The following is a 25390-nucleotide window of genomic DNA, read 5'->3' as shown; positions in this document are numbered from 1 at the left end:
GTTATATGCCTGCTGCAGCCAAAGTAAGGATTGCCCAAATGCAGGTTTTGGATTGGGCTTAACAGTAAAGTCTGTTCAGTTTTATAGTGGCTCCGTCTGATATTTGATGAATTTTGATGCATGAGGTAATAAGCAAGGGAAAGTAATCAGGATTTTCATGAAGTATCATGAATTTTGGTTTTACAGGTGCTGTCTGTTGGAGTGTTGGATGTGTCCAAATATCATGCCTATTTGAGCAGTGTATATCCAGCTTGCTTTAGGGGGCATACAAGCAGAAGTTACTTATCTAAACGCGTGATTTTCCTTTCTTGAATGATAATGATGCTAAACTTAAATGATTATACTTGGTGAAAATGTAATTTACTATCTCGAATTTGGCTGAGCTCAGCTTGAAACTAAATGTGCAGTTGGTAGTTTAAAAAAAGTGACAAAAGCTGCTAAAATATTCAGCACTAAGAATATCTTTGACTACTTAGATACTTCAGGAGCACTGGCTGAATAGGATAGTCACAGTCGTAATGCACTACAACCTTCTCTTCTCTCTCATTATGCTGTTTATATCATGCTTGAATGAAAATATATTTTAGTTCCCTGAAAGCCTCTTCTCTATAGCTTTAAACTTTCAGCAGATGGGAGTATTAGAGGAACATTCTTGCCTCTGCTTCTGTATTGAACTGAGAATGCCACGGGACTGTGAAAGGATTCAGCTGAATTGCAGAACCTTCCTTGCCCTGCTCTCGAGCAGCCCACACCATTAGCAGCTCTCTTTGTGGTGTCAGAGATGTCATTAGCTTGTCGTGGGAGATCCCTTCAGCTATGCTAATTATTTCAACAAGTTCTGTTCATGAGCTGTTTAAACATTGGAGCTTCAGGAAGTAGTAGCTATTCCAGAAAGGCTTTTGAATGCAGATCTGTTTCTGCACATTCATGTTTCAATGCTGACTGCAGACATATACAGTAAAACTGTGAATTGGCCCCTGCTTAGACAGAAGGATGTAATCCAGATATTTCTACCTCAAGTCTTCTATTTCATATAATACCCTAATCATAGAGGAAAGAGAAAGGACCCAGTTCATCCTTTACTTTCTTATGTAACTGTAGATGGGCTGTAATGCAAATTTCTAGTTGAGCTACTCTGAAACTTTAGGATTTCTGAATTTTAGTCTTGTTTTCAGTGGTCATCAGCTCTTGAATTTGCAGCAAAAAAGTACACTATGGAAAGAACCTTTGGGGTGAGAGATATCAGATGTTCTTCTGTTAAGTGTGTTTGACATAATTATATTCTCTTAAAAATATTACATTGTCAACAAATAGTCAAAGGTGATTTATTCTTCTTTATTTTACTCAGATTCGTCACACTTCTGGAAGAATCTCAAAATCTGAACAGCCTCTGCCACAGTTGCTTTACACTGTTAACAAGATACCATTCCATTAAGAACAATGAGCTCCACAACACCAGGTCAGTTTGTTTATATTTATACCTCACTCCTGAAGAAAAATGTGCTTTATTAGGAGGTATATAATCCTTTGTGTTGATGAAATGAATTTGGCAAATTACTGATATGCAACACTTCTTATAAAACAGGACAATGGCTGTATAGGCAGAAAAGGCAATTTTGGGGATACCTTATCACAGTTGAATTGTAAAGTCAGTATAATCCTATGGTACATTTAAAACATTTTCTTTGTTTTTTATTAAGAAACTGAGTAGTCGTGATCTGACATGAATAGGCATTTTGTAACTTTTTTAGTTCTTAATATATGTAATTAGACATTAATTTATTTTCTGCTTTTTCACAGTTGCTTCTTTTAAAGAAAGACTTCAAATGTTATCCTGTTATTTTTCTTTTTAATTCCAAAGTCATCTTTGGCCATAATAGGCATTCTCTGCAGAGCTTCCTCCTTTAAATACATGTAATTAACAATGGTCTCTGAACCTGCTTTATCCAATGCCTGCAAAATGAGTCACTGCAGGTTCACTTGATAGAAAGCAAACTATCAGTAGCTGTTTAAACTTCCAAGAAAACAGAATGCTGCATATGGAACATGCCTTGACTTCAGTTCTTTTGAGGAGTGAGAGTCCCCAATTCAAATCTCTGCAACGTCCCATATGGTTCACACTTTGTTCACCCACACTTGAAGTATCTATTCTTAGTACTGTTGGTAAAATAACCCTTTACAGGTGGCTTATTTTATGACTGCTTTGCTTTTGTGCAAACAGCCTATAAAAGCATCAGGGAAAACACTGTAATACTTTGTGAGCTGTATTTATCTGTATGTGCTCTATTGCAAAGAAATTTAATTCAGTGAGCATTTTTTGAGAATTGTTGATTGTAGTATTAAAAACTGGCAATAGCTTTTACATCAAACGGAGTCAAGCATAGCTGGGTTTCAGACTTGGCCTCTTTTTCTGACAGTGCAATTTGGTGCATGCAGTGAATTATCCATACAGAGCACGACAGGGCATTCAGCAGAAAGGCACATCTTTATCTGTATCACAGTGGTGCTTAATAGGAAATAATCTTGTACTTTCCTAAACATGCAGTTCAGATGCCAAAATACTCCAGCTGATTTGGTATCTTTCCAATGTTTCTTCTTTTGTGTTAGATGGGGTCTGTGGAAATCGCCAAAAATGAAATTTGCTCTCACAAAAAGAAAGTAAATTTTTTGCTACTCTTGTTGCTAAGAAGAAAGAAGATAGCAAACCTGAATGCATATATATTGTCTGTTTCTGCAGGCTACATCTAATGCAAGAAAGGAGAAACATTCAATATAATCAGATTACCTGTAAAGGTATTTAGACACTTAAGAAACATCACTTTTAGTAGGAGTTAGGTGCCTAAATATCTTCAAACCTACTCCTGAGTGTCCCCCATCATTAGAGTTAGCCTCTGAACACTCTGAGTTGCTTCACCAACCATTTCAGTACACCTCTGTGGCATGTACAGAAATGCAGTGTTCAAGGGCAATGTCAGCCATGGGATCCTCATTTTTCTTTGCCTCAGTGAAACAGAAGTGAGACAGGATTTATTTGGACTTCAGTCCAAAAGTAGATGCCATGAACTAGAGGAGGATGAGTGTCTTCATGTGGCATCTCTTCTGTCCCCCAACTGAGAGAGTCTGAGATTTGTTTTGTGCAGTGCTCTGTCACCTTTCAGAAGTCACTCAAATTTCTGCTTCCCCTGCAGAGTGTTAGGAGAAGCCTGCCATTTCTCTGAGCAGTTAACAATTGATGAGAATTTTTTAGAAGATAAAAGTTGCTAAATTTTCTTACTGCATCCATAGTAATTGAGTTCCCCTTTTCCAGTCCTCTTCAAGTGTGCGTATTTTTTCATACATGGCCAATGTCTTTGTCCCTTTGCAATTGTTGTTGCTACTTGTCCTTTCTCATGGAGTTTGTTTTTTTATGAAGGTTAATCTTATGAGATGGAAGGACGGTTCCATCCAACTTAAAGGTCCCTTCCAACTGAAACTATTTTATGACTGTGATTCTCCTATGATTCAGCTTCTAATTTAAGTTTAAAATATGTATCAGGTTGTAATTGTTTCACTTGTAAGATGCTCCAGTAGTTGCAAGCGTCCCTAGTATTCCAGAAGAAAAATTAATGAATTGCCAATGACATGAGCAGCTTGTTCCTGTGATGGTGAGCCTGTGGTAGGCAGTTCTGGCATTTATGGCTTGTAATTTAAATAGCAAAAGCCTGATTGAGATGTGTTTAGTAGTGTTAGAGTCAGGGCTTTTGTGCTTTTTCTTTTTTATTCCTGATAATCTTGAACATCTTCAGGGAATAGGTTGCTATAGTCGGTTACAGCCAGTGGTTAGGGCAGTTTAAAATAATTTCTAAGCAGGACACTTTAAGCACATACAGTATACAGACAGTATTTATAACCCTTTTTTTCTGTGGTGTAACACCAGGATGCTACCTCATTTGAATACCAATCTGTGTGTCTTGTACATAAGACCTGTGAAAATCTTCATAATATATTGTAAATGTTGATATTTTGGGTCATGGTTGTAAGTTACAACAAAATGGTGAATGTACTTTTCTTTTCTTACAATATATCTAGCCCACATATATATAGCTTTTGTATGTACATTCATACATGCTGTTTACACAGAAGGTAAGTATATTTTCAAAAAAAAGAAAAAGAGAAGTAAAAAGCGAGAGGCAAACTGGTAAAGCAGTACTACTCTGTAGATGAATGGTATAGGCCAGCCCACTTCATGGATGGCTTTTTCTGTCAATGAAAAATCCTGAAATGCTGTAAAAAGGATTGTGTGCACTTTGCTAAATTTCTGTGGTTTTATGATGTGATGTGCTAAGTGAAATTGCTTTCCCTTCTAACTTAAATTGTCTGAAAGCCCACTGAAAGACCTTATGTGGAACAAGCAAAAATTATGCATGTTTTATTCAACCATTCTCTGAGGAACCCCTTTGGATTGAGTTTGTCTGTAGAACCAATGCACATAAATATTTCCTTATATTGTATGATGCAATGAATGTGGGGCCTCCAGCATAGCAACATCTACTTGCAACCACTCTGTATCCTATTAAATTAATCCCAGCTCTTTGAACCTTCTGGGACCAGGCTCTTGCTAATCTGTGAAGCTATTAAGTATGCTGAATCTCAACAGGGAAAGGTGCTGATGTTTACTTTGCTTGTTATAAATTGTAAGATCATTAAGGAAGTGTTTACATTCTGTAGCCATTGCATGTTCTGAAACTGATTACTGTGCATAGAAAGTGATGGTCAGGAAAAGAAAACATTTATTTCACAGAATCACAGAATTGTTAGGGTTGGAAGGGACCTCTGGAGACAACCATTCAAACCCCTCTGCCAAGGCAGGGTCACATAGAGCAGGTTACTCAGGAACTCATCCAGGTGGGTTTGGAATGTCTCCAAAGGGGGAAACTCCAGGACCTCCCTGGGCAGCCTGTTCCAATAGCCAGGGATCTGCCGGGAGGAACCACGCTTCTCATAGAGATATGATGGAACTCCGTTTATTCTATTGTCAGTCCCATAGTTATACCCTAATTCCCCAAGCACGCATAAGCAAGCTCCATACTATTGGGTTACAGCTACTGTTCACATGGCCTTTAATAGCAAGTGATTGGTTACAGATTAATATGCACGCGACTAACTAACATAAGTTTTTCTCTTTCTATGGTCAGTATCCCCCTCCCCAACATCCTGTCGGCTTGCCACATCAGCATTGCTCCTCTCTTTTTTCCCTAGTCAAGGACAGGAAACTAATACAGCTTGGATTGTGCACGTATACATGTCCCTGTTCACTCAGCCATTTCTCTACATGTTCCAGTGCTCTGCCACTCTCAACGCAAAGTAGTTCTTCCTCATGTTGAGGTGAAACTTCTTGTGCTATGGTTTATAGCCACTGTTCCCCCATCCTGTTGCTGGGCACCACTTAAGAGGCTGGCACCAACATCTTGGCTGGCACCTGCGTTTGAGTTATTTGTATGCTTTGATGAGATCCCCTCCCAGTCTTCTCTACTCTTCTCTGGACTAAACCGGCCCAGCTTCCGCAGTCTCTCCCCATAAGAGAGATGCTTCAGTCCCTTAATCATCTTCGTGGCCCTGTGCTGGACCCTCTCCAGCAGCTCCTCGTCTTTCCTGTACTGACGAGCCCAGAACTCAGCACAGTGCTCCAGATGTGGCCTCGCTAGGGCCGAGTGGAGGGGCAGGATCACCTCCCTTGACTGCTGGCCACACTTCCTGATGGACCCCTGGATACCGCTGGCTCTTCTGACCCCAAGGGCACTGCCAGCTCAGTCAGCTTGTCATCCACCAACACTCTGTGGTCCTTCTCTGCTCTTACAGGGAGTAGTTAATTTAAAGTTTTGAGAGACACTTTTTTTAAAAATAGTCAACATTACCCAGTGTTGGATTAATACACTCACATGTATTTTGGACTTACCTCTCTCTAACTGACTAGTACTTTGAAATACATCTTCTATTAACATGGTGGTGTAGTTGGAGATTGTGTCTATTGTGTGCCTACCAGCTCAGTTTCCAAGGATTCCAACCCTTGGAAAGGATGCTACTCATCTGAACAGGAGAGAGATTGCTTCATTTAAAGCATGTGTTGGTTTAGTACAGTATTTTTTACCCAGATTTTTTCAAAGAAAAACAGCATCTATGGGGAATGGTAGATTATAAATATTTCTGTGAAGATACAGATCATCGGTTTTCTTTTTGTAAACTGAGGAGGGGAATGAGTCCAGAAAGATCTCATTTCTTCTCCCCTTTGCCTCTCCTGTCACCCAGATGTTTCAGATTTTGTGCTCTACTTTTCCCCTTGAAATTAAAAGCAGTATTGGAATAGTTAAATGAAAAAAATTCTATTAAAAAAACAAAACATCAAAACCACTAAAATTAGTCATGGAATAATTTTCTTCTAAGGAAAAGAGACAATTAATATTGATACATGACACTAATAAATGATGAAGAAGGGAAGATACCTGGAACTCTTGACCTGTTTGGAAGTTTTCTAGATGCTGCAGCTATTGCTAAATTAGCAGTGTTTGGTAATGCAGTTTCCCTGTGGAAAACCACACATCCAGTTTATCCAGCTTCTTGCTTTTACTGTTGCAGACAGGTGAAATGCTGTTGTGGAAAGCTGGTCAGAGAGCTTTTTACTGTTCCTGGTTTTCAGCAGCATTTCCACATTCTTGCTGCTGAAGATAACAAGTTCAAAAGGTGTTTGGTTTGCTTACATGCACCTAGGTGAAATCAGCTCTTTTATCGCTCTGTAATCACTGAATTAAAATCCAAGTCTGATATATAATATTTTGGAAATCATTGTCCAAACTTCTTTCTGCTCTTCAACAACATTACTTATTTTTCCAGGTCTTTAGTGTCTTCTGAGCTGCTGTAGTCAACAGAAAATGATATTTCTTAATAAACTGAGTGGGAGAGAAGGGAGCCGTATGCTAAATTCTGCCAGCTCCTGCTTTTGGATCACTTTTCTGTCATCTTGATTCTGAATTTCTTTGATAGGCATTTGTTTGTTCCTCATGAGAAATAGCTTGTTTTTCCTCACTGTAAAGCTGACTCCCCTTGTTTTCTCATTCTGCTTTTCTCTGCATTTTTATAAATAATTTTCCTCATATTAGTAAAAACTAAATATAGAAAAAGTTCCAAGATGCAATTTTCACTACTGTTTTAAAATTAAAATGCACTGAAAGGTTACATTTCAGTCCAGTAAACATCTCTTTGCCATCAGTAGATGCTGTGAACAGATGAATATTTTGATGAATAATCATGTATCTTACTTTAAAATGTATTTTGTTGGTTTGTTGGTAAAAAGATGTAAGAGAACTTTGAGTCCAAAAAAAAGTAGCAAATTAAATACGAGAAGGCTAAAACTTCTTCTTCATACATAGGTCTGTTTTGGCAGGTGTTTAAGTTCCATTGAGGTTAAGTGCATGGATCTTTTACAGGTTTCTGACTGTGGACTGAAGAAATCATATATATTTTTTCCTGGTGATGACTTTGTGATGAATTTTCCTTAGATTGAAAAAGAACTGCATCATAGACTGGATTAGATATATATGGTGAATTCACTGAATATGACCCAATAAGTTTCAGGATTAATAAATATGTTATTTATGTCTATCTGTCTATGTATGACAGCGTACTGCAGCTCTTTAAGATCTCAAAAAGGAAAAAAATAAAATCTACAAGCCTTAATATAATATGTGTAAAAGAAGGATTCTTGCCTCACAGCACTCCCTGCTCTTTTTAACTTCTAATGCAAAGCATGACTGCGATGCGCAGCTCAGATTTTGACCTCTTGAATCTCCTTACAGAACTCCAAAATAGCTTCAGTCTGACATAAATCTTAAGTTTGCCCTTATGAAATGTAAAAGACGTCTCTGTATTTTTCTCATAATAATTTAAGCCTGACATCTTTAACTAGGTATTTCTAGGTAAAATCCCAATAATTCACAAGCTTGAATGAAAAATTTAGATTCAAAATGTGTTCTGCCACTGGGGATTTAATGTACAAATTACCAAATAATGAATAAAATGCTCTGTGCATGCATTAGATAAGAAAGCATCATCTTGTTCACTTGCGATAATTAAAGTTTGTAAATACATGGAGCTACTTACTATGCTTTTTTTCTTCCTCTTAGAAGTAATTTGTACCATTTACCATGAAAATTGATAATTAAAGCATTGAAGTGTCATGGTTCTGCTCTTATTTGTGCTTTTATACTTGCACAGGGTCGTGAAGGCCTATAATTTTGTATGCTAATTCTTCTGATTTTAAGTGAATATTTAAACTAATGCTTAAACTAATGACAACACCTAGACAGTGAGTTGTGAGATTAGTTACTACTTTCAGCAGATTCAGGTTAACTAAGAAAACAAATCTGAATTGTTAGTGTAACTTTGTGGTACTTTAAGATTATATATGCATACAAGCTTTAACCTAAACATACACAAAAAATTCCTATCTCTTCAAACAGATACTGTATTTAACAATTAGAACTATATTGCTTTTTTCTTTCAGGAGTTAGTTGTTAATATTGGCTGCTGAATGGTTTTTGTCTGCGAATTTGTCTTTCAAAAGAACTATTTTGTTGGTCTGTGTAGCCAAAGCAGAGGTCAGACTTTTTGACCATTAGGACCTTAAAAGTTAAATTAGTTTTCTGGAAATAAATCTTGAAAGGTTTATAAAGCTTGTAAAGATTCTTCAGAATGGCTTTTTAAAATTAGAGGTAAAAACTTTTTGTCATTTTAAGTACATCATTTATCCTCAGTGCTCACTTAGAACATGCACCTCTAGAAATAGCCATCAAATTTTTGTCCAGTGACAAAACACAGCATTCCACTGTCCTTTTTGCTGATTAGTAGTCCATCAAACCAAGGTGGCACAGTTATACTTTCATTGGAATCTAGTGAACTTTAAATAGGTAAATGTATATCTTTATCTTTTGAGTGACCTTAGAAAAGCAAATCAGAAGATTGCATTCTCTCTGGAGAGTGAAAATATGGTGTTTTAGAACAGTGTTGATAGTTAACCATTGAAATATGCTGGAAAATAGTGGAGAGGCTAATTCCTCTTGTGGCTCATCGTTACAAACTATGCATCCCAACAGCCACCTAGAAGTTGCTTTGATTGTCACTAAGTGTATGACAAAATTTTCATGTGTTTTTACTGAATAGAAGTCTGCCATCACTCTAAGTGAGTTTGGAAAGCCTCCAAACTCAGGAGTTTGGATTCCAGTCTCACAGGAAATATTTAACCAACTCTGCTTTTATTACTTTACTGTCTGTAATGCTAAAGTCATTGTGCTTGCTGGAAGCTACGCAATGGGAGCATCCTGTGGTGCCTCATGAAAGCTTGCCTTTGCTTGAAGCAAACTCTTTAGCATAATCTGCAAAGCCTTTCCTAAGTATAGGACTTTTCTCTAGGAATAAAAATACTGTGTAATTCTAAATCAAGTCAGAATTTGAAGCTCAACTAAAGAGATGTCCCTTCTCCATCTGATTTCAGCAGTTGACATGTGTTTTCCTGTGCTCCAATCCATATGGTCCAGGGCCTAGATTTTTATGTTGTTGGAGGAAGGAGGGGCTCACTACCATCTCTGAATTTCCTACCTAGGCAGCTGGGCTGCCATATATACAGAGTATTCCTTGGACTGTGCCGAGTATAAGAAATCCTAATCCCTTAGTGGGTGAGACCAGTCCTAGATGAGTCCATCTACTTTCGTTGTTCCTTTTTAATTTTTTTATGACATTTTTTCCCATTTATTCTTTTTTATTTCTCTCCCTCTCCCCAGCATCTGAATTCCATTCTTAGTCTTGTCATACCAAATAATCTGTTTGTTCTTCTACAGACAATATTTGCTTTAATGTACTGTCTTGCATGTTGGTTGAGGAGGGTGACATTGGGGGGGAAAGTTCAGGGTGTTGTGTTTTCAAGAAGTCCTAATTAATATAGCTCAAAGGCTATAAATACCAAGTTTTGTCTCTCCAGGTGCTTCATTGCTGTACTCTATTTGGCAGGTCAGTTGGCTTTCCTAGTTCTTGCCTCTGTCAATCCTCACATTTCTGTGTGGAGAATTGCTGCTGCAGTATCCAGATAAACAACAGCAACAAAAATCTTTTCACAATGTCTTTATTTGCAGGGTTCTTTATAACTAAAAACATCTATAGCGTGGAGGATGTTCATGCTTCCTGCATTGCTGCAAACACACTTTACCTCCTGAGTGGTTTGGCTCATCAGACAACTCTTTCACTTCCATTACTTACTAAGTGATGTGGTGTCAAGACTCATTTCTGTGTGTTTGTCGTTGTGGGGGGAGAAGACAGGACAGTCACCTCTAGGGTAGGAGGGCTGGTGGGTTACTGAGCCAGGGAGCTGCATGGTTCAAAGAGCCACCAGGGGGAGGTTACATTTTGAGAAATGACTTTTTCAGTGGCAGTGCCAGGATAAGCAACTCTGGTGACTGCCTGCCTGTTGTTCTCACTCTACTCATTGACTGCTCAGCTGTGCCAGATATACTTATTTGTGTGGCCACAGGATGAAATGGATTCAGGAACTGATCCAGGCTCAGCTGTTCCCAAGAAAAAGGGTTGTTTTTAGCCTGGATTGGTTCTTCAGTGTGGTTTACTACATAGCCACACAATGGTCTTGGCAAAGTTAGGAAGGAAGAGGGAAGAGAAAAAGTATGTTTAACTCCTGTCCTACATTGGAAAGAAAGGATCACGAGTGATCCTAGAACAGGAGAAGCATGGTCAGCTTCCAGAAGTGTGGGACTGCTTAACCATACGTAAAGCTGGACAGAAGTACTAAGGACTTCATCACACTTCTTCACTTTACTGGTCATTTCTGGTTTATGGATTTTAAGAATTACCTGTTCTCTTCATGCAGAATTTGGAGGCTCAGTGAACATTTTCATAGCTGAATGAAATGACCAACAAAGTCACATTATCAGTCACATCACACAGCATACCACTTTTAAAGTGATAATTCAGCATCTGACTGCCAGGCATTCTTTCATATTCATTAAGATATATGCAACACAAGGCAGTTAGGAATATGTGAAATGTTCTTTGTTAAAAGATCATAGATTCAGTATTTACATATATGAATTTATAACGTCTACAATTTTGTAAGGCTATGTTTCTAAAATGTTGCATTATACAGAAAGTTAGCTTAAACTCCATGAATAAAACGTTCTAGTTTCTTAATTTATTAGGTTAGCTATATGAATATTGATTATATTCAATACCATAAAAAAGGCATGTTTGCCAACTTTTAATGTTTTCCCGCCCGCACACCACCTCCTAATTTTGTCTTTGGCAGATGTGTTTCGGCAGAATAAGTGTTTCTGCAGTGATAATTATAGCACTTATAACAGGTAATTTGCAGATTTGGTAACTCACAAAAAGCAGGTCTATTTTGTTGCACCTTAATTGTGAAGCTGGTAGCAATTTCAAAACTTTATTAAAATATCTAAAATGTTAGAGCGTATGGAATATCTTAATCTAGAAATTAATCACTGCTTTGTAGCATTTAGCAAATGAATATCTAAAGGGAGCTCAAGGTAAGATTTAAATTGGGGAGGGGCTGTGTCATACTTTCCTTCAGATGATGATGTGCACATTGTGGGTAGATCCAAGCCCTCCTTAACTAATGAAACTGATGGTTTGAACCTGCCTCAGGGCTTTTAATTTTCTTAAATTATCATCTCTAAGAAGACAAGATGATTTTCAGTTTTAAAAGCTAACACTGCAATAAGTTCCACAGTCCCCCTTGATGACCTCATAAGTGGTTTTACTTAGAAATTTATATTATCTATATTTTATTCTATTCTATTTTTCTTTTTCTTCTAGTCATATCTATTTCTGTTTAGCATTGCAGTTTAGATATGCAAGATTTGTAAACTCTGAGAATTTCTTTTGAAGGTTTAATGAGGCCTGAAACAGATTAACACAAAAGATGTTGTTTTGGACTGTTATTCTCTTCAGGGGAGGGTTTTGATGTCATGTAATACCTAGAAATTCTTTATTTATTTTTGAAAATTTTTTTAATAATGGCAAAGCTGGGCAGTTGTCAGGGGTCCTGAGGTAATGCCTAATTTTTGTGATGACTGTAACTCTAAGGGCTGTGATGCAGAGTGATGATGTTGTCAGCCTCAATGTCTGTTCCAAAAGGGAGTCTCCTTCAGGTACTGACCTCTGGCTGGAAATTCTGGCAGAAAGAAAGGCAACCTGAGATGGTTTGACAAAACTCCCATTAGTCAAACATAAGATATTTTGAGTTCAAAATATCTGGTTTAACATTTTGGCAGTTTCTGCCAAAGCAAAGCACTGAGCTATTTTAGAATCCCTGAATTCCTGTCTAAAGTTCCCTTTGTTATCAATTGCAGTTAATGGCTGACCTGAAGACTTGAGAACTAGTGACCTCTACCATGCTATTTTATCCTCTATCTTGTTCAATGTTCTTCTCCTAGGATAGCATTCGTTAGTTTTTCTTTCTGGTCTTCTCTTTACTAAATTGTAAAAATCTGTTACTTTAACCTTTTTGCATAGATAACAATTTTAAATCTCTCCCATGATTTTTCTCCTAGATTCTTAAGGTGCCACCTGGAAGTGACAGGAAAGTTTCTATTCTATAAAAGTAAAATTATGCAAATACTTATTATTTATTCATCTCTCATTTGTTTGTAACTCTCAATTTGCAGATATAGTAATTCACAGTTGTCTGGATTATGGATTAATAAGGGTTTGTACCCCTCAGTGCTTGACTGCAGGACATTGCCATGATATGAGTAATGGAGATGACAACCCCTTGCCCATGGCTTCCTCTGTGTACTGCTCTTTAAGGCTGCAAATGTGCTGTGCAGGGAAGAGTTTACAGGTTTTTCAAATTTGAATGTTTGTGTCATTCATTTACACAAGTTTCATGTTGTCTGTATTCTTGATTTTTCCTACTTTGGGAAATGGAGAATGATCTGACCTGAGTGAGAAATTCACAATGGATTGCTAATCTGGGGCTTGGTAGAGCAAAACAATATTTTCTTTAGGTACAGAGACAACGAGGTGCTGTGTATGCTCTGTGTTGTGTATGCTGTGTTGTGTGACTCACATCCCTTGTATTACAAAAGCATCTACTCTGTATTTAAAAACAGTACTACTTTGAGGCAGTATCCTGCAATAAAGGCCGGTGCACAATACACAGACTTCAAGCTTCATGAAGAAAGCAGACATCAGATATCTTTCACAGCTCCCCCTAAGGTGCTTGCAGCTGTTTCTCTAGCCTTGAAGTATATCTTTAGTGACTTAAGATGAATACAGCTCATTTAGATATCTCCAACTCAGCTTCCAGTAGTTGCTGTGGGTGCAAAGAGCACTCTTATATTGTTCAAAAAGCTGTCTTAGATCCTGATGATATCTTTTTTTCTCTATTGAGGCATTCAGCAGTTGCCCTAGACATTTTTTTTTGTGGACAAATTCACAAGTACGTGTAAGCTAAGTCAGGAAAATCCTGAAATAGCCGCTGAGTACTTTGTCTTTTCTGTTCAGCTATTTTTAAAGAGTAGGAGAAAAGAGAGGAACTCAAAACACAGTGCTTCTACATGAAATACTGCATCACCTTTCCCATGTGTTATTTCTGTGACTTCACAAATGTTATAGCTTTTCAGTCTAGTATATTAGAACATGCCTTTTGCACCACGTTATTGGATACATTTGAGGGGTCTACTTGCCTTTTCTCACAAAACATACAAGAAGGCTTCTTTCTTTGTGCACTCCTTAAGCCATTACCATCCAAGGAATCTGTTCTAGATGACAAATAATGTTTTGATTTCAAATTGCTGAGTAAGACTGCCTGTAGACTTGTAGAGGCACCATTCATTTCTCTGGCAGGGAGACCAAACTGCAGTGGCTGTCTTTGGGGTGCAGACCCCAAAAGTACATTGGAATTTAATAATATCGTCCTTTCAGTAAGAAACTCCCCAGCCAGGCAATTGAAAAATGAAACAAACCCAGCATTGGCATGTAGAGGATTAGGAAGAACAACAGTGACACAGGGGCTTGAAAGCAGCATAGAGAAGGGAAAGTGAGATAGAATGGAGATGTTAAGAGCCCTGGAGGGGGGAAAGACTGAACTTAGCTTAACAAAAAAAAAAAAAGGAACAAGGACAGAACAAAAAAGGTATTTAGAGAAGACGTATGCAGAAACCTAAGAATACATGAGAATAAGTGTGTCTAAAGTGTTAGTAAGGAAAAGAAATTTTATGAAAGAACTTCCTGGGGAAATATCCTCCCTTCCGCTTGGCACTGGTCCTCTGTGTCACAAGGGAACTGGGTCCAGCTTCAGTCGTGCTCTGCATGCCAAGATTCTGAAATAGAGATTTGTTTCAAAGTTGACTAAGATTTTACGGCTAGTCAGTACTTTATGGTGCTGAAAACATTCCCACTGATAGGTTTCTAAGGTGTTTAGCTGGCACTAGTTTCAAAGTCGGTTATATTAGTGATGTAGCACAGTGGACATGGACTGGAAGAGCAAATTCCTTTAATTGCATGGTAAAAGGAAATCTGGATTACTTTTGCTGTGTTTTGTATTTTCTTACCTCTGGGAAATGTTTCTGGAAGAAGTAAAAATGTTTTACATTCGGGATAATTATCCTTTTGTTATAACTGCCCAGAACCAAATTCTGGGAGAGTACCCTCTTGCAGAGTGCCAGCAGGTCCCTTTGACGACTCACACTGGCTGCTGCAGCTGCCTGCTTTGGTTGGGAAGAGCAAGGGATCAGAGGTGGAGGATGTCACATGTCCACAGTAGTCTATGCGATAGAATAGGTTGCAAGTTCATGCAAAATGGAATTAACGCTCTAAAATTGTAGCATGGATTATCTTTAGATTATTATGTGTTTGACTTCATTATAGCTGGTTATTGGTCTCCCCCCACCCCCCAGTTATGATGTTGCAATTCAGTTATACCATGGAATGAAAAAATAAGAGACCTTAAAAAAAATCACAAAACATGTTCTACATTTAACCTTTCTGTTGCATGTGTTTAATATCCTTGTGAAAGGGGTATTTTAATAGTACTGGAATATACTGGTATTTTATAGTCAAAAATCAAGTGTAAACTCTGGTTGCATGTGTGTCTATCTATAAAAACAAAATCTGGTAATGCTTCCTGGACTTGCAGCATCCACTGTTCTGACATTTTCAGGGCTTTAGCAGCAGATTTCAGTCATTCCGAATTTTACATTTATAATTATTCCATATCCATATATTTCTCTGGGGAAGGATTGGGCCAGGAGACATGTACTCTTTTCCTAGGATATGCCACCCAACATTACTTGAGAAGTAAATCATCCTCTTGTCTGTCACTGTCTTCTTCCTGCTGTTCCAGCTCTCCAGAGGTGCTTTCTGCAGTCCTGTAAAGAGGCAGGAGGTGCACAAGGTCTCTTTAGTTAGAACACATGATGTTTTATTTAACCATCCATCTATGTCGCGCAGTGACTGTGCCACAAGAATTGCACAAAGCTTTTCTTAACTGTAGGCGGTTGTTCATTTATTAATGTAAACACCATGTGCCTTGGATGTGCGAGCACTAAAAATAAAGTTGCAGAGTTAAAAATAGATCTCTGGGAGTACTGAGATGCTGCTTAATCAGAACCAGCTGCAAGCTGTCTAGAAAATGTAAGTTATATGGAGCCAGATGGCTTTTGCCCTTTTTGCTTTAGACAGCGTGTAATTTGGGTAACTGCAGCTACAGTAATGTATTTTCCCAGTCAAGCTGTTTGATAAACATATTTGTTTCGAAGAGACACTTCCAATTACAGAGCCAGTAAAATGTTAATTTATTTTAATATTTCTCCATGTGGGTAAGCCAAAGGAAGGTTACATAATAACAAACTCAAAGGCATGCACAATTACTGCTCACAGCTGTATTCAGCAGGAGCTGGATTATGACTATGCGTCTTTACAAGAAAGCTCTTATTCTGGGAACGATCCCACTGAAAGCAAGGGAAGAGGGATATAAATTAAATTAATAGGGAAATGATCAGCGGGACTTGTGTGAAGTAAGTTTGCAGGAGTAAGACATTACACAAAGTACAGGAAGTGTGTCAGAAAGATATCTGGCAAGTGCACATCAAACAACAGCCCATATGATTTCAGGAAGGGTTTCTTGCACACTTCTGCTTAACTGATAGTATTAAAACCAAAACCTCTTCTGAGGCTTGGCAGTTTCCACAATTCAGCAGCCTGTTAGGGCTATTCAGGACCAGTTAGGGTCCTGTGTTCAGGCTACATTTAGGCATCGCAGTGACTAGTCTAGGAAGTGGGAAACTGAAGCTCCAATCTACTTTATTTGGTTTGGAACCACTTGGGGTGGAGTATTATGCTTTGACTGGGAGGCTTAAAGGCATATACCTCAAACTGCAGGATCATCCTAATTCTCTCTCAAGGTCTACTGGTCTGCGTCTGGGGGAGCATGTGTGAAATGGCACAGCCTCAGACCACTGTAGCTGCATGCAGATAAATTGCTGTTCAATCTCGTACTTACATACCTGGACTGGTGTTATGGTTATAGGAAAACCTGGGGGAAGCAGGTGGAATGCATTTGAGGAACTAGACTCTTTTAGGAATTGTTGTAATTAAAAGCCAAGCTGTACAAACCTGAGGAGCAGGTGACCAGGTTTTTGAGCAGGGATGTCAGATGAAGATGGTTGTGCAGAAGATCCAGAAAATGAGTCTTGGTTTAAGCAAAGGCTTTTGGAAGATGGGATTTATTAAGAGGTCTGCTTTACAGGCAGATGGTAGAAATTACTTGCAGTTGGCATAAAGCAGTCATATTGAGTGATTAAATCTCTCCACATCCTTCTCCCATCAGTGCTTTACATTTTCTGTGATAACTGGATTTAGTTAAGATCTTGATGTGCCTTTGATATTCTAGCTTCTTTTTTTTAATCTTAGCATTATTAGCTGTAATTAAATGAATAATTGAATTTTCTGAATGAAATGCCTTTTTATCTGTAATGTTTTCATTCTATTCAATAAAGATTTCTCTTTCTTTGCTTCATCCAATCTCCCAGAATTCTTCAACTTCAATGTCTTCTATGCAAACTGTCGTCATCTTATAAATTTAAGCCTCCCATGAGAAACCACAAAAATTCCAACCTGTTTCTGAAGGTAGCACTAGCTGCCTGAACTAGATTAGTGGTGGGTTGGTAAGATGTGTTTGTTTTATTTTTCTAAATGCTTATATTTAAATATATTTACAATGCAAATCTGTCTGAAATTGGTAGTGTGGCATTCTCTCCTCGACTTTAATTCTTTTGCACCTGTCATACCCATGAGTCATGAGATTTTTTTTTTAGCTGCAGGAAGTAGATTAATCAGATTTTTGTGGCCTGTAATTTTTTATACTAATTGATGCCAAGCAGAGTTCTAGGTTACAAGCTTTTTTGGAAACATTTCAGTATGAAATTAACATTTAAAAGTGCTTTGAAAATGCAATTATTGACTTAAAAAAAAAAAAAAAATGCTCTTGTTTGGTCTGTTTGATTACTGGCTGAAACTACTAGGGATTTAAGAACTTACAAATCTGTCCTTGGCTGAGCATGATTGCAGGTTCAATTTACAAGTGGTTCTTAAAATAGTAACACTTACAGTCAGTTTCTAAGATGTTTTAGGCTGAAATCAAATTATAAGAATTTACTAGTTTTTGACAGCAGAAGTGATAAAGCTGTGCAGATGAATTTTTAAGTAGCTGTATACATGATATTCAGTCTTAAACTGATGAGTGCCTGGATTTAGATCATCCCAGCTGTAGGAAAAGCTCTGTGATGATCTGATTGCTCCAGGCTTTCTCACTTAAATATTTTGTCAGTGACCTAAAAATGGTTACTACTCTATTTGCCTTGGGATAATTATGACCCACTCCTAAACAGGAGAGCAAGGGAGGAAGGGAAAATAATATTGCCCGAGCTCCTTGGCTGAGACTTCAGCGTTTCCTTTCTTAAGAATCTGGTTGAAGAGAGAATGCATTGCTTATCTACTGTTTTCCTCCCCTTCACACTTACCTTTTGAAGAGATTAAGATTAGACACAGATTAGCTTTATGTTGGCTGTGCTATTCAGCAGATCTGGATGGGTATAAGCAAAACAGTATGTTGTACCAGTAAAGATATTTGCAGTACTTAATGGGAGCTAGTTACTTTTTAGGGGAGGAAAAGCAGGCAGTCATGCTTTTGATCAAATTTAGAGCAAATAATTGACTTCTGAATTTGGTGATTGTGCTCTAACTTCTGAAATTTCAAGTGACTTCCTTTACAAATGCCTCATGAAATATCTAAATACTTCACTTAAAAAGCATCACAAGTAAGAATTTCTTATTCCAATGTTTTTAGCACAGGACACCTTCCACTAGACTGGAAAGCCCCATCCAGTCTGGCCTTGAGCACTTCCAGGGATGGGGCATCCACAGCCTCTCTGGGCAAACTGTTCCAGTGCCTCACCACCCTCTCAGTAAATAATTTCTTCCTAATACCTTATCTAAACCTGCCCTCTTTCATTTTTAAGCCATTACCCCTTGTCCTATCACTGCATGCCCTTTCAACAAGATTGCTGTCAACAGTTTAAATATTAGGGTTTTGCTAATCTGGTGCATTTTGACTGAAATACCCTCAGAAGCATTTGCAGGAGCAGCCCAACATGCAGCCAGTTAGGGGATGGAAGCTGTGAAAGATCATGGCTGGTGCACAAGTGAAGACAGGCTATTAGGAGGTAGTGCTACCCTTGCTTGCAGATCAGAACCTTCTGTTCCTCCTTTACTTCCTGCTGTGCATGGCCTGAGAGTTATTGTAAACCAGGTAATCTTGGTGTTTCCTGTAAAAGATGGATAATTTTAGTATATCTTACTGTCTGCTTGAATTTGCACATGAAATTAAATTAACATATTAATTTGCCCTGTTTAGGATTGTTTTATGCCTACATATAAATAAGAGTTGAACATAGAAAACAGCAAATGACCACAGGTTTCACATAGTGCACTCTTTCTTTTTGGATTTTAAGAGTAAAAATCTGTGTTTTCCTGGAAAATGCTAAATTTCTTACCTATATAAAAATAAACTTTTCCAAATGTGGAAATGCTGGTTCATTATGACTGTTTCTAGGCTTAGTTGGAAATCTTCCTCTGTGATTACTTTTAGTATTAGTCTAAAAGTAGATCCTTGTCCTCATTTTAACACTGCCACAAGAAGAGGGAAATTGATTTGTTAAAGGAAAAAAATCCAAATTTAATTATTTAAATGCAAATGTCCCCTTTGAAAACAAAGTTAAGCAGGAAAAAAATAAAGCTGTAATAAAGGCTTACGCCTATTATAGAGGGTCTTGCATATATTACAGGGTGTGCTCTTAAACCTATCCAGGTTTTTCTGCATGATAGCATTTCCAGGGTCTTTGGGTTGGTTTACACGAGGACAGGAAAAAATTAATACGCCCTAACTAGGTTTGAAGCAGATTCATCAAATTGCATTAAATCCTTGTTCAGAATGCTTTTAAAATTAGCTTCCTTAATTTAATTTATATTAATTTTTTTTTGGAAGTGACCTAAACTGTGTGGAGTTAATTCAATCCTGAATGAATATCCATAATGGGGTTGAACTAGTTTAACCATGCTTTTTAAAAGTAAGTCTGGATTTTTTTCAAATATTTTTTTCCTTTGAATTTCTTCTTCATTTAAGATGACATGTCTATTATTGCTTTTATACATGTTTTTTTTGGTGGTTGGGTTGTTTGGACTTTTTTGGTTGTTTTCAACTCACTATATTATTGTAAGCAAAACCATAATTTTTTGATTTAAAGTATGTTGGTGTCTGTAAGGAAGAGCACCCATTATACTATTCATAGTTAGTGACCAGGAGACAGATGAGATGAGTTAGTCTCAGGGCAGTTCTTGGAAAAGACCTGATCTTTATATTCCATTTGGTAATATATTCTCTTCTGTGCAATAGATCTTTTGAAGTGTACGGTGATCTGGTTGCTTTTTTCTAGGTTTCCTTACAACCTTTTAAAGTGATACATTTCCCTTTTTGTATTTGAAAGGATGTTGATCTTATGGCAGGGTTTGCTGAATGATTTCCATATCATTTGTCACAAAAAATTTAGGAAAAGAAGACATAGATCCATGAGGCTCAGTAAATGAAACTGTTTTAATATTATTGAGAGTGGATGTATAACTATTAATTACTCTCCAAACTAATCAACATTAGAATAAATTGTTAATGTTATCAGAGTTTTCCCCAAATATGTATCTTTAAGCAAAAAAAAAAAATCCCAAAAACCAAACTCCATACTTCTTTGATAGTGCTAAATATTTTAAGTAAGGAAATACCAAAAGAAGTAAGTGTGGGCTTTTTCTTTGTTACCTGTGTTACCTCTGAGAATCAAGAGATTATGAAGAGGAAAGTGTCATCCCTTTTCTGGTCTTTTCTATATATGCTAAATAATTAAATTTTCAGTTTCAATTTTATTTTGGCATTTTTATATTTGATTTGTAGCTAGTTTCATTAACTGTGATGGTCTATTTTGTGTGTGCTAAAACCAGTAGATTTTAGTTCTATGTCTGCTTCTGAGTGCTCTTCAACTCTCTATATCTCTATAAAGCTTAACACATTTGCATAAATAAGTGATTCTTATTCTACTTTTCCTGTCAGATGGAAGTAAACTGTCTGATGTATCTGACAGACCTTTTTTCTTTTTTTACATAAAATATCTTTGTGAGGAAAGAGAAAGGCACAGAAGGAGGGTGCATGGAAGCTCACACAGTTGTAGCCCACACAAGGTCATCTCAGTGTCGAGTAACACTAAGATATGCTAGTGGCTCTCATCTTTCTTAAATCATAAATATTCTATAATTTTTACATTTTTAACCCATGTTATTGTATATTTGGCTTGTTGATGAAAAGGTTGTATTATTTTGCTTGATATTCTGAAATTACTTTGAAAATTATTGTTGCTACTTCTGGACTGAAAGGCACTGTGACCCCTGTTAGTGCTTATCTGATGTCTGTATCCTCAGAAGTTCTAATTTCCAAGCTGCCAATTAATACTTCTCTACATTCCCCCTCATGTTATAATAATCATATTGGAGTCTCATTGCAATTTTCTGTGCTCAGTATGTGTTCAAGAGATTTATTTGCATTTCTATCCTGAATAAATTAAAATAATTTTGTTGAAAAATGGCTTCACAGGGCTTGAGGTTTTTTTCAATTCCTGCATACTTATATTCTAATCTGCTGGAAATGCCAACATTTTAAGGTAAAAGAAATGCAAATACTTCTTAAACATGCATTTAGCATGTCTCCTGGATGCTTGAAGAGATAAATTACTTATTAAATTATATTCATAATCAGACTCAAACGTTGGAATTTTGGCACACCAATGTACTTTTTTTTTCTATCGATAGAAGATTTGTTTACCAAAAACTGCAAGACTTGCAGGAGTTAACAGTATTGATTAGGGTTATATAACAGTAGGCAGAATATGAATTTACAAAAAGTTAGTTTAGATGGAAAACTAAATCTGGTTTGTGATGTAGAAATATACACTTAGAATGAATATATTCATATTTTATCAATAAATGTGTCATTCAAACTCCTAATACTTCTTTGCATGCCAAACTATGTTTCTGGTATCTGCTGAATATTTTGTGATTGACAAATTCTTGGATTATTTCAATGTGAATGTATGACTGTGAGAAAGATGCTTTCCTTAATAAGCAATATTAATTTCCTGAAACATTTGTTTTACATTACATGCTTTTTAAAAAATATATGCAAGAAATGTAAAGTATGCTGGGTTTCGGGTTTGTTTTTTTTACAGCATAAGATATGCAATCCCAATAATGTGTAACATAGAGATTGAAACAGCACATATTTTAGACAGGTAACCAGATATGGCTCTCATCTGAAGAGTTGTTCACTTTCATAGTGGGCCAAAATTTATGTAAACTCAAAAATCCTGAAGTGTTGTTTTATAGAATCTGAGAGTTTTGCTGTATTTTCAGAATTTTAAAGAGCCAGCAGAGCTGGACAACAAAATCACTGATGATCAGTTCTAGGAAACCAGGACAGTGAGTCCCAGACATGTGAATTAAATAATGATTCAAATATTCTAGTGAGTTTTCTTTGTTGCTGGTTTTTTGTTTGGATTTTTGGTTGGCTGGTTTGGGTTTTTTTGATAATTCAAGTACATGGAATTAGTCAGTTCTGGAGATATTTTACAGTATGGTTTTGGCCAAATGAACATTTCAGGTGTCAAATGTCAGGGTTTTGACTGGCACCCATAAACAAAGCCATGTCCTTTGCCAGTTGTGGTGGGTAGATGGATGCCAGGTGCCCACCAAAGCTGCTTGATCCCTCCCCTCCTCAGCTTGTCAGGAGAGAGAAAATATAGTGGAAGGCTGGTGCATGGAGATAAGGGCAGGGAGAGATCACTCACCAGTGACTGTCACAGTCAAAACAGCCTCACTTGGAGAAATTAAATTAATTCCCAGTCATATCAGAATAGAATAATGAGAAAGTAAAACCCAAGTCTTAAATCACCTTTCTGCCACCTCTCCCTTCTTCCGGGCTCCGTTTCACTCCTAATTTTCTTTTTCATGTGGTACCTTCGCCCTGGGTGCTGTCCTTCAGGAACAGGCTGCTCCAGCGTGGGTGCCCTGCGGGGTCACAAGCCCTGCCAGCAAGCCTGCTCCAGCGTGGGCCCCTTTCCCCATGGCTCCACAGGTCCTGCCAGGAGCCTGCTCCTTCATGGGCTCCCCGTGGGTACTAAAGGGTATCAAGTGAAGCTGGTAGGGAACAGGTTCAAAATAAAGGAAGAGGCTGTTTAGTTTTTTTTTAATCGGAGTCTAAGGCGATTCTGAACAAATACATAAGGAGAAATGCCTGAAGGTTTCTTAGCACACTACAGTCGTATCTGCCTCAGAAGGTTCCTTGGAAAGTGTGGAAAGGATTTGAAGTCTGGAAGAATATTCAGGGTAGTATAATATATGTCTTGCTGTTACATTTCCCTGAACAGCTGCTTGAGAATATTGATGAAGATAAGATATTGGTCTTACCTTATATGTCATTGAAAAAACAGCTGAAGTTGTAACATGCTTTTATTGACTTCTTAAACTAAGTTCTTAAACTAAGATTTTGTAGTTTATTCTTTTTTAAAAGAAAAAAACCTATAATCTGATCTTGGCTCATCTTCACTTAATGGAGAGAAACTGACAAAGTAGTATGAGGTATTTGAAGGCTCTTTTACATGCACAGCTCTATTTCTTTTGAATAAAGAATATTTTCAATGACTGAATGTTAGCTCTTTCGAACTGTGGACCAGGACACTTCTAAACAAAATGCAGTCAGAAATGTCAGTTGAGAATTTTTGTTGGTTGTTTTATTTTTTTTAATCCAATGCACTGAATTCAAGCCAAGTTTTGATCCAAGCCTGTCTGATATATACAGAGGTCATAGTGCTTGATTGTTTTCTCTATTTTTATCCTATTATTTATGAATTTGCAGGTGGACCCATTTCAGTCTACAAGATCATTCATGTACATGTAGACAAATGTCTGCTGCTATTTGTATTATTATTTGAGTTCCCATTTCGTTGGTAAAGCATTTCTTCATCAGGATCGGACCAGCAAAGACAACAGTGTTAAAGAAGTTTTTCTTAACTACCTATTAATGTCTAATATTGAAAAGAATTATTCTGCTAGCCAGCACTACTATGGCAGCAAAACCATGTTGTGTTAACCTTATGCGTCTGTGAAAAGATAACAGACTAATTTCCCAGTGGGAGACAGAGGGGGGCAAAGAATGCTCCAGCTTAGCCATGTCTGTGTGGCTGCATGTGGTTTAATGATAATGATTAAGTGATAGTGGCCCTGCTGTGCTGTGATGTGATGTGAGGCAGCTGACTCCCAGGCAGATAAATTGCTGGAATAGGTTTGTAAGAGAGAGTGGATTTCAGATGACTAAATCAGCATGGTGATTACACTTTTTTGCTTTTGTTCTGATGGTTTGAAATAAACCAAGTAATTTACTTACCAGTAGCATGTGGAATGCTGTGGAGTATGGAAAAGGAAAACAGAAGGTCAGTACATTACTGCCGTCCCCTCCCTGCCTCACAGTGAACAGCCTCAACTTCCTTCTTAGAGCTTCTTGCATCCTGCTGAGTTGTGTAACACGGAGCAGTCCTTAGCACGAGTCATGTAACAAATACGGAAAACTCTGCAAAAGTAGCTTATGGGATAGCTAATGTTGATAGGACAAGCTAATAGATACCTATTTAAAAGTATACTTTTATTTCTGGCAAATGTGGGCCCAACACCTAAACTGGTCAGACCTTCTTATTTTATTCTTCCTGGTGCAGCTGAAGACATATTTCTGCTCTCAGGTCTTTTAGTGCTCCCCAGCTGAAGGTTTCTTCCCTTATAACTCATTTGTGCCCTAGCAGTTTTACTTAATGACCACAAACAATTTAGCATAAGTTTTGCTAGGATAATAATTGCCACCTCTGAGGATTATAGGGAAAATAGATGAAAAACCACTGATATTAAAAAGCGGTAAGATATGCTCAAGGGAAAGTAAGTTCACAATTGTTTATTCATGTTGGATGTCCAGAAACAACCCTGCTGGACCGGAGCTGTGCAGACATAAAGTGATACATTCACTGTGTCATGAAGCAACTTCGTTTGCACTCAATCTTCGTAATTCCAAAACGTTTTTGTTTTTTTTTTTTTTTTTACTGGTGGCCTTAAGCAGTTCTTGAAAGCAGTGTGTTTCCTCTCAGAAGGTCCCCAAACAAATGGAAACCTTATTCTTCAAAACTCATTGAGGATTTATCAGGACGTAGATTTTATAGCTTCCTGAGGGAGGAGTTACAGAGGAAGGTCAGTGGCCCAAAGTCACCAAGTTTAGCAAGTCCATTTAAGGCTGAAAGTATTATAAAATTAGGATGCAGTATACTTCTAGGGTTAAAATTATTTTATTTATAGAATTTTTTTTTTTTTTGGGTTAGAAACTATTTACATCCCTGTATGATAAATTTCTGATTCTGTAGACTTTAGCATTATTGAGTAGAATATGTACAAATGATGTGTTTAAACAAATGAATTTTTTTTGCATGAGAATGTATTACTTTATATGATTAACCTCCACATAATGTGGTATAAAGTAGTTTTCTAGGACAGAAGAGAAAGCAAGAAATGTTTGATAAGAAATTTATGCATACTTAGAAAAAAGGCCAACTAGGTTTTAGCCAGTAATATTGTGAACTGCTAAATTCCTATTTTTTCCCTATATTTACAAATTTGAATCTATCATGGTGATCAAAATGGAGAGGAA

General features: G+C 37.3%; 1 protein-coding gene across 2 annotated transcripts in view; it reads left to right on the top strand.

Moving 5' to 3' along the window:
* Positions 1–25390, top strand: part of HDAC9 (histone deacetylase 9) — a 463926-nt gene that overhangs the window by 32100 nt on the left and 406436 nt on the right. For both annotated transcript variants that reach the window (XM_042044237.1, XM_042044228.1), the window contains exon 2: positions 1349–1459. In XM_042044237.1, the coding sequence (XP_041900171.1) occupies positions 1441–1459 (19 nt within the window). In that variant the 5' untranslated portion in view covers positions 1349–1440. The remainder of the gene's footprint in view (positions 1–1348; positions 1460–25390) is intronic.

This window comes from Corvus kubaryi, unplaced genomic scaffold (assembly GCF_017639235.1).
Source record: "Corvus kubaryi isolate FWS band 111438036 unplaced genomic scaffold, C.kubaryi_AGA036_p1.0 37398, whole genome shotgun sequence".
Lineage (NCBI taxonomy): Eukaryota > Metazoa > Chordata > Aves > Passeriformes > Corvidae > Corvus > Corvus kubaryi.
The sequence above is the reverse complement of the archived record's forward strand: the minus strand, read 5'-3'. Positions and strand labels throughout refer to the sequence as shown.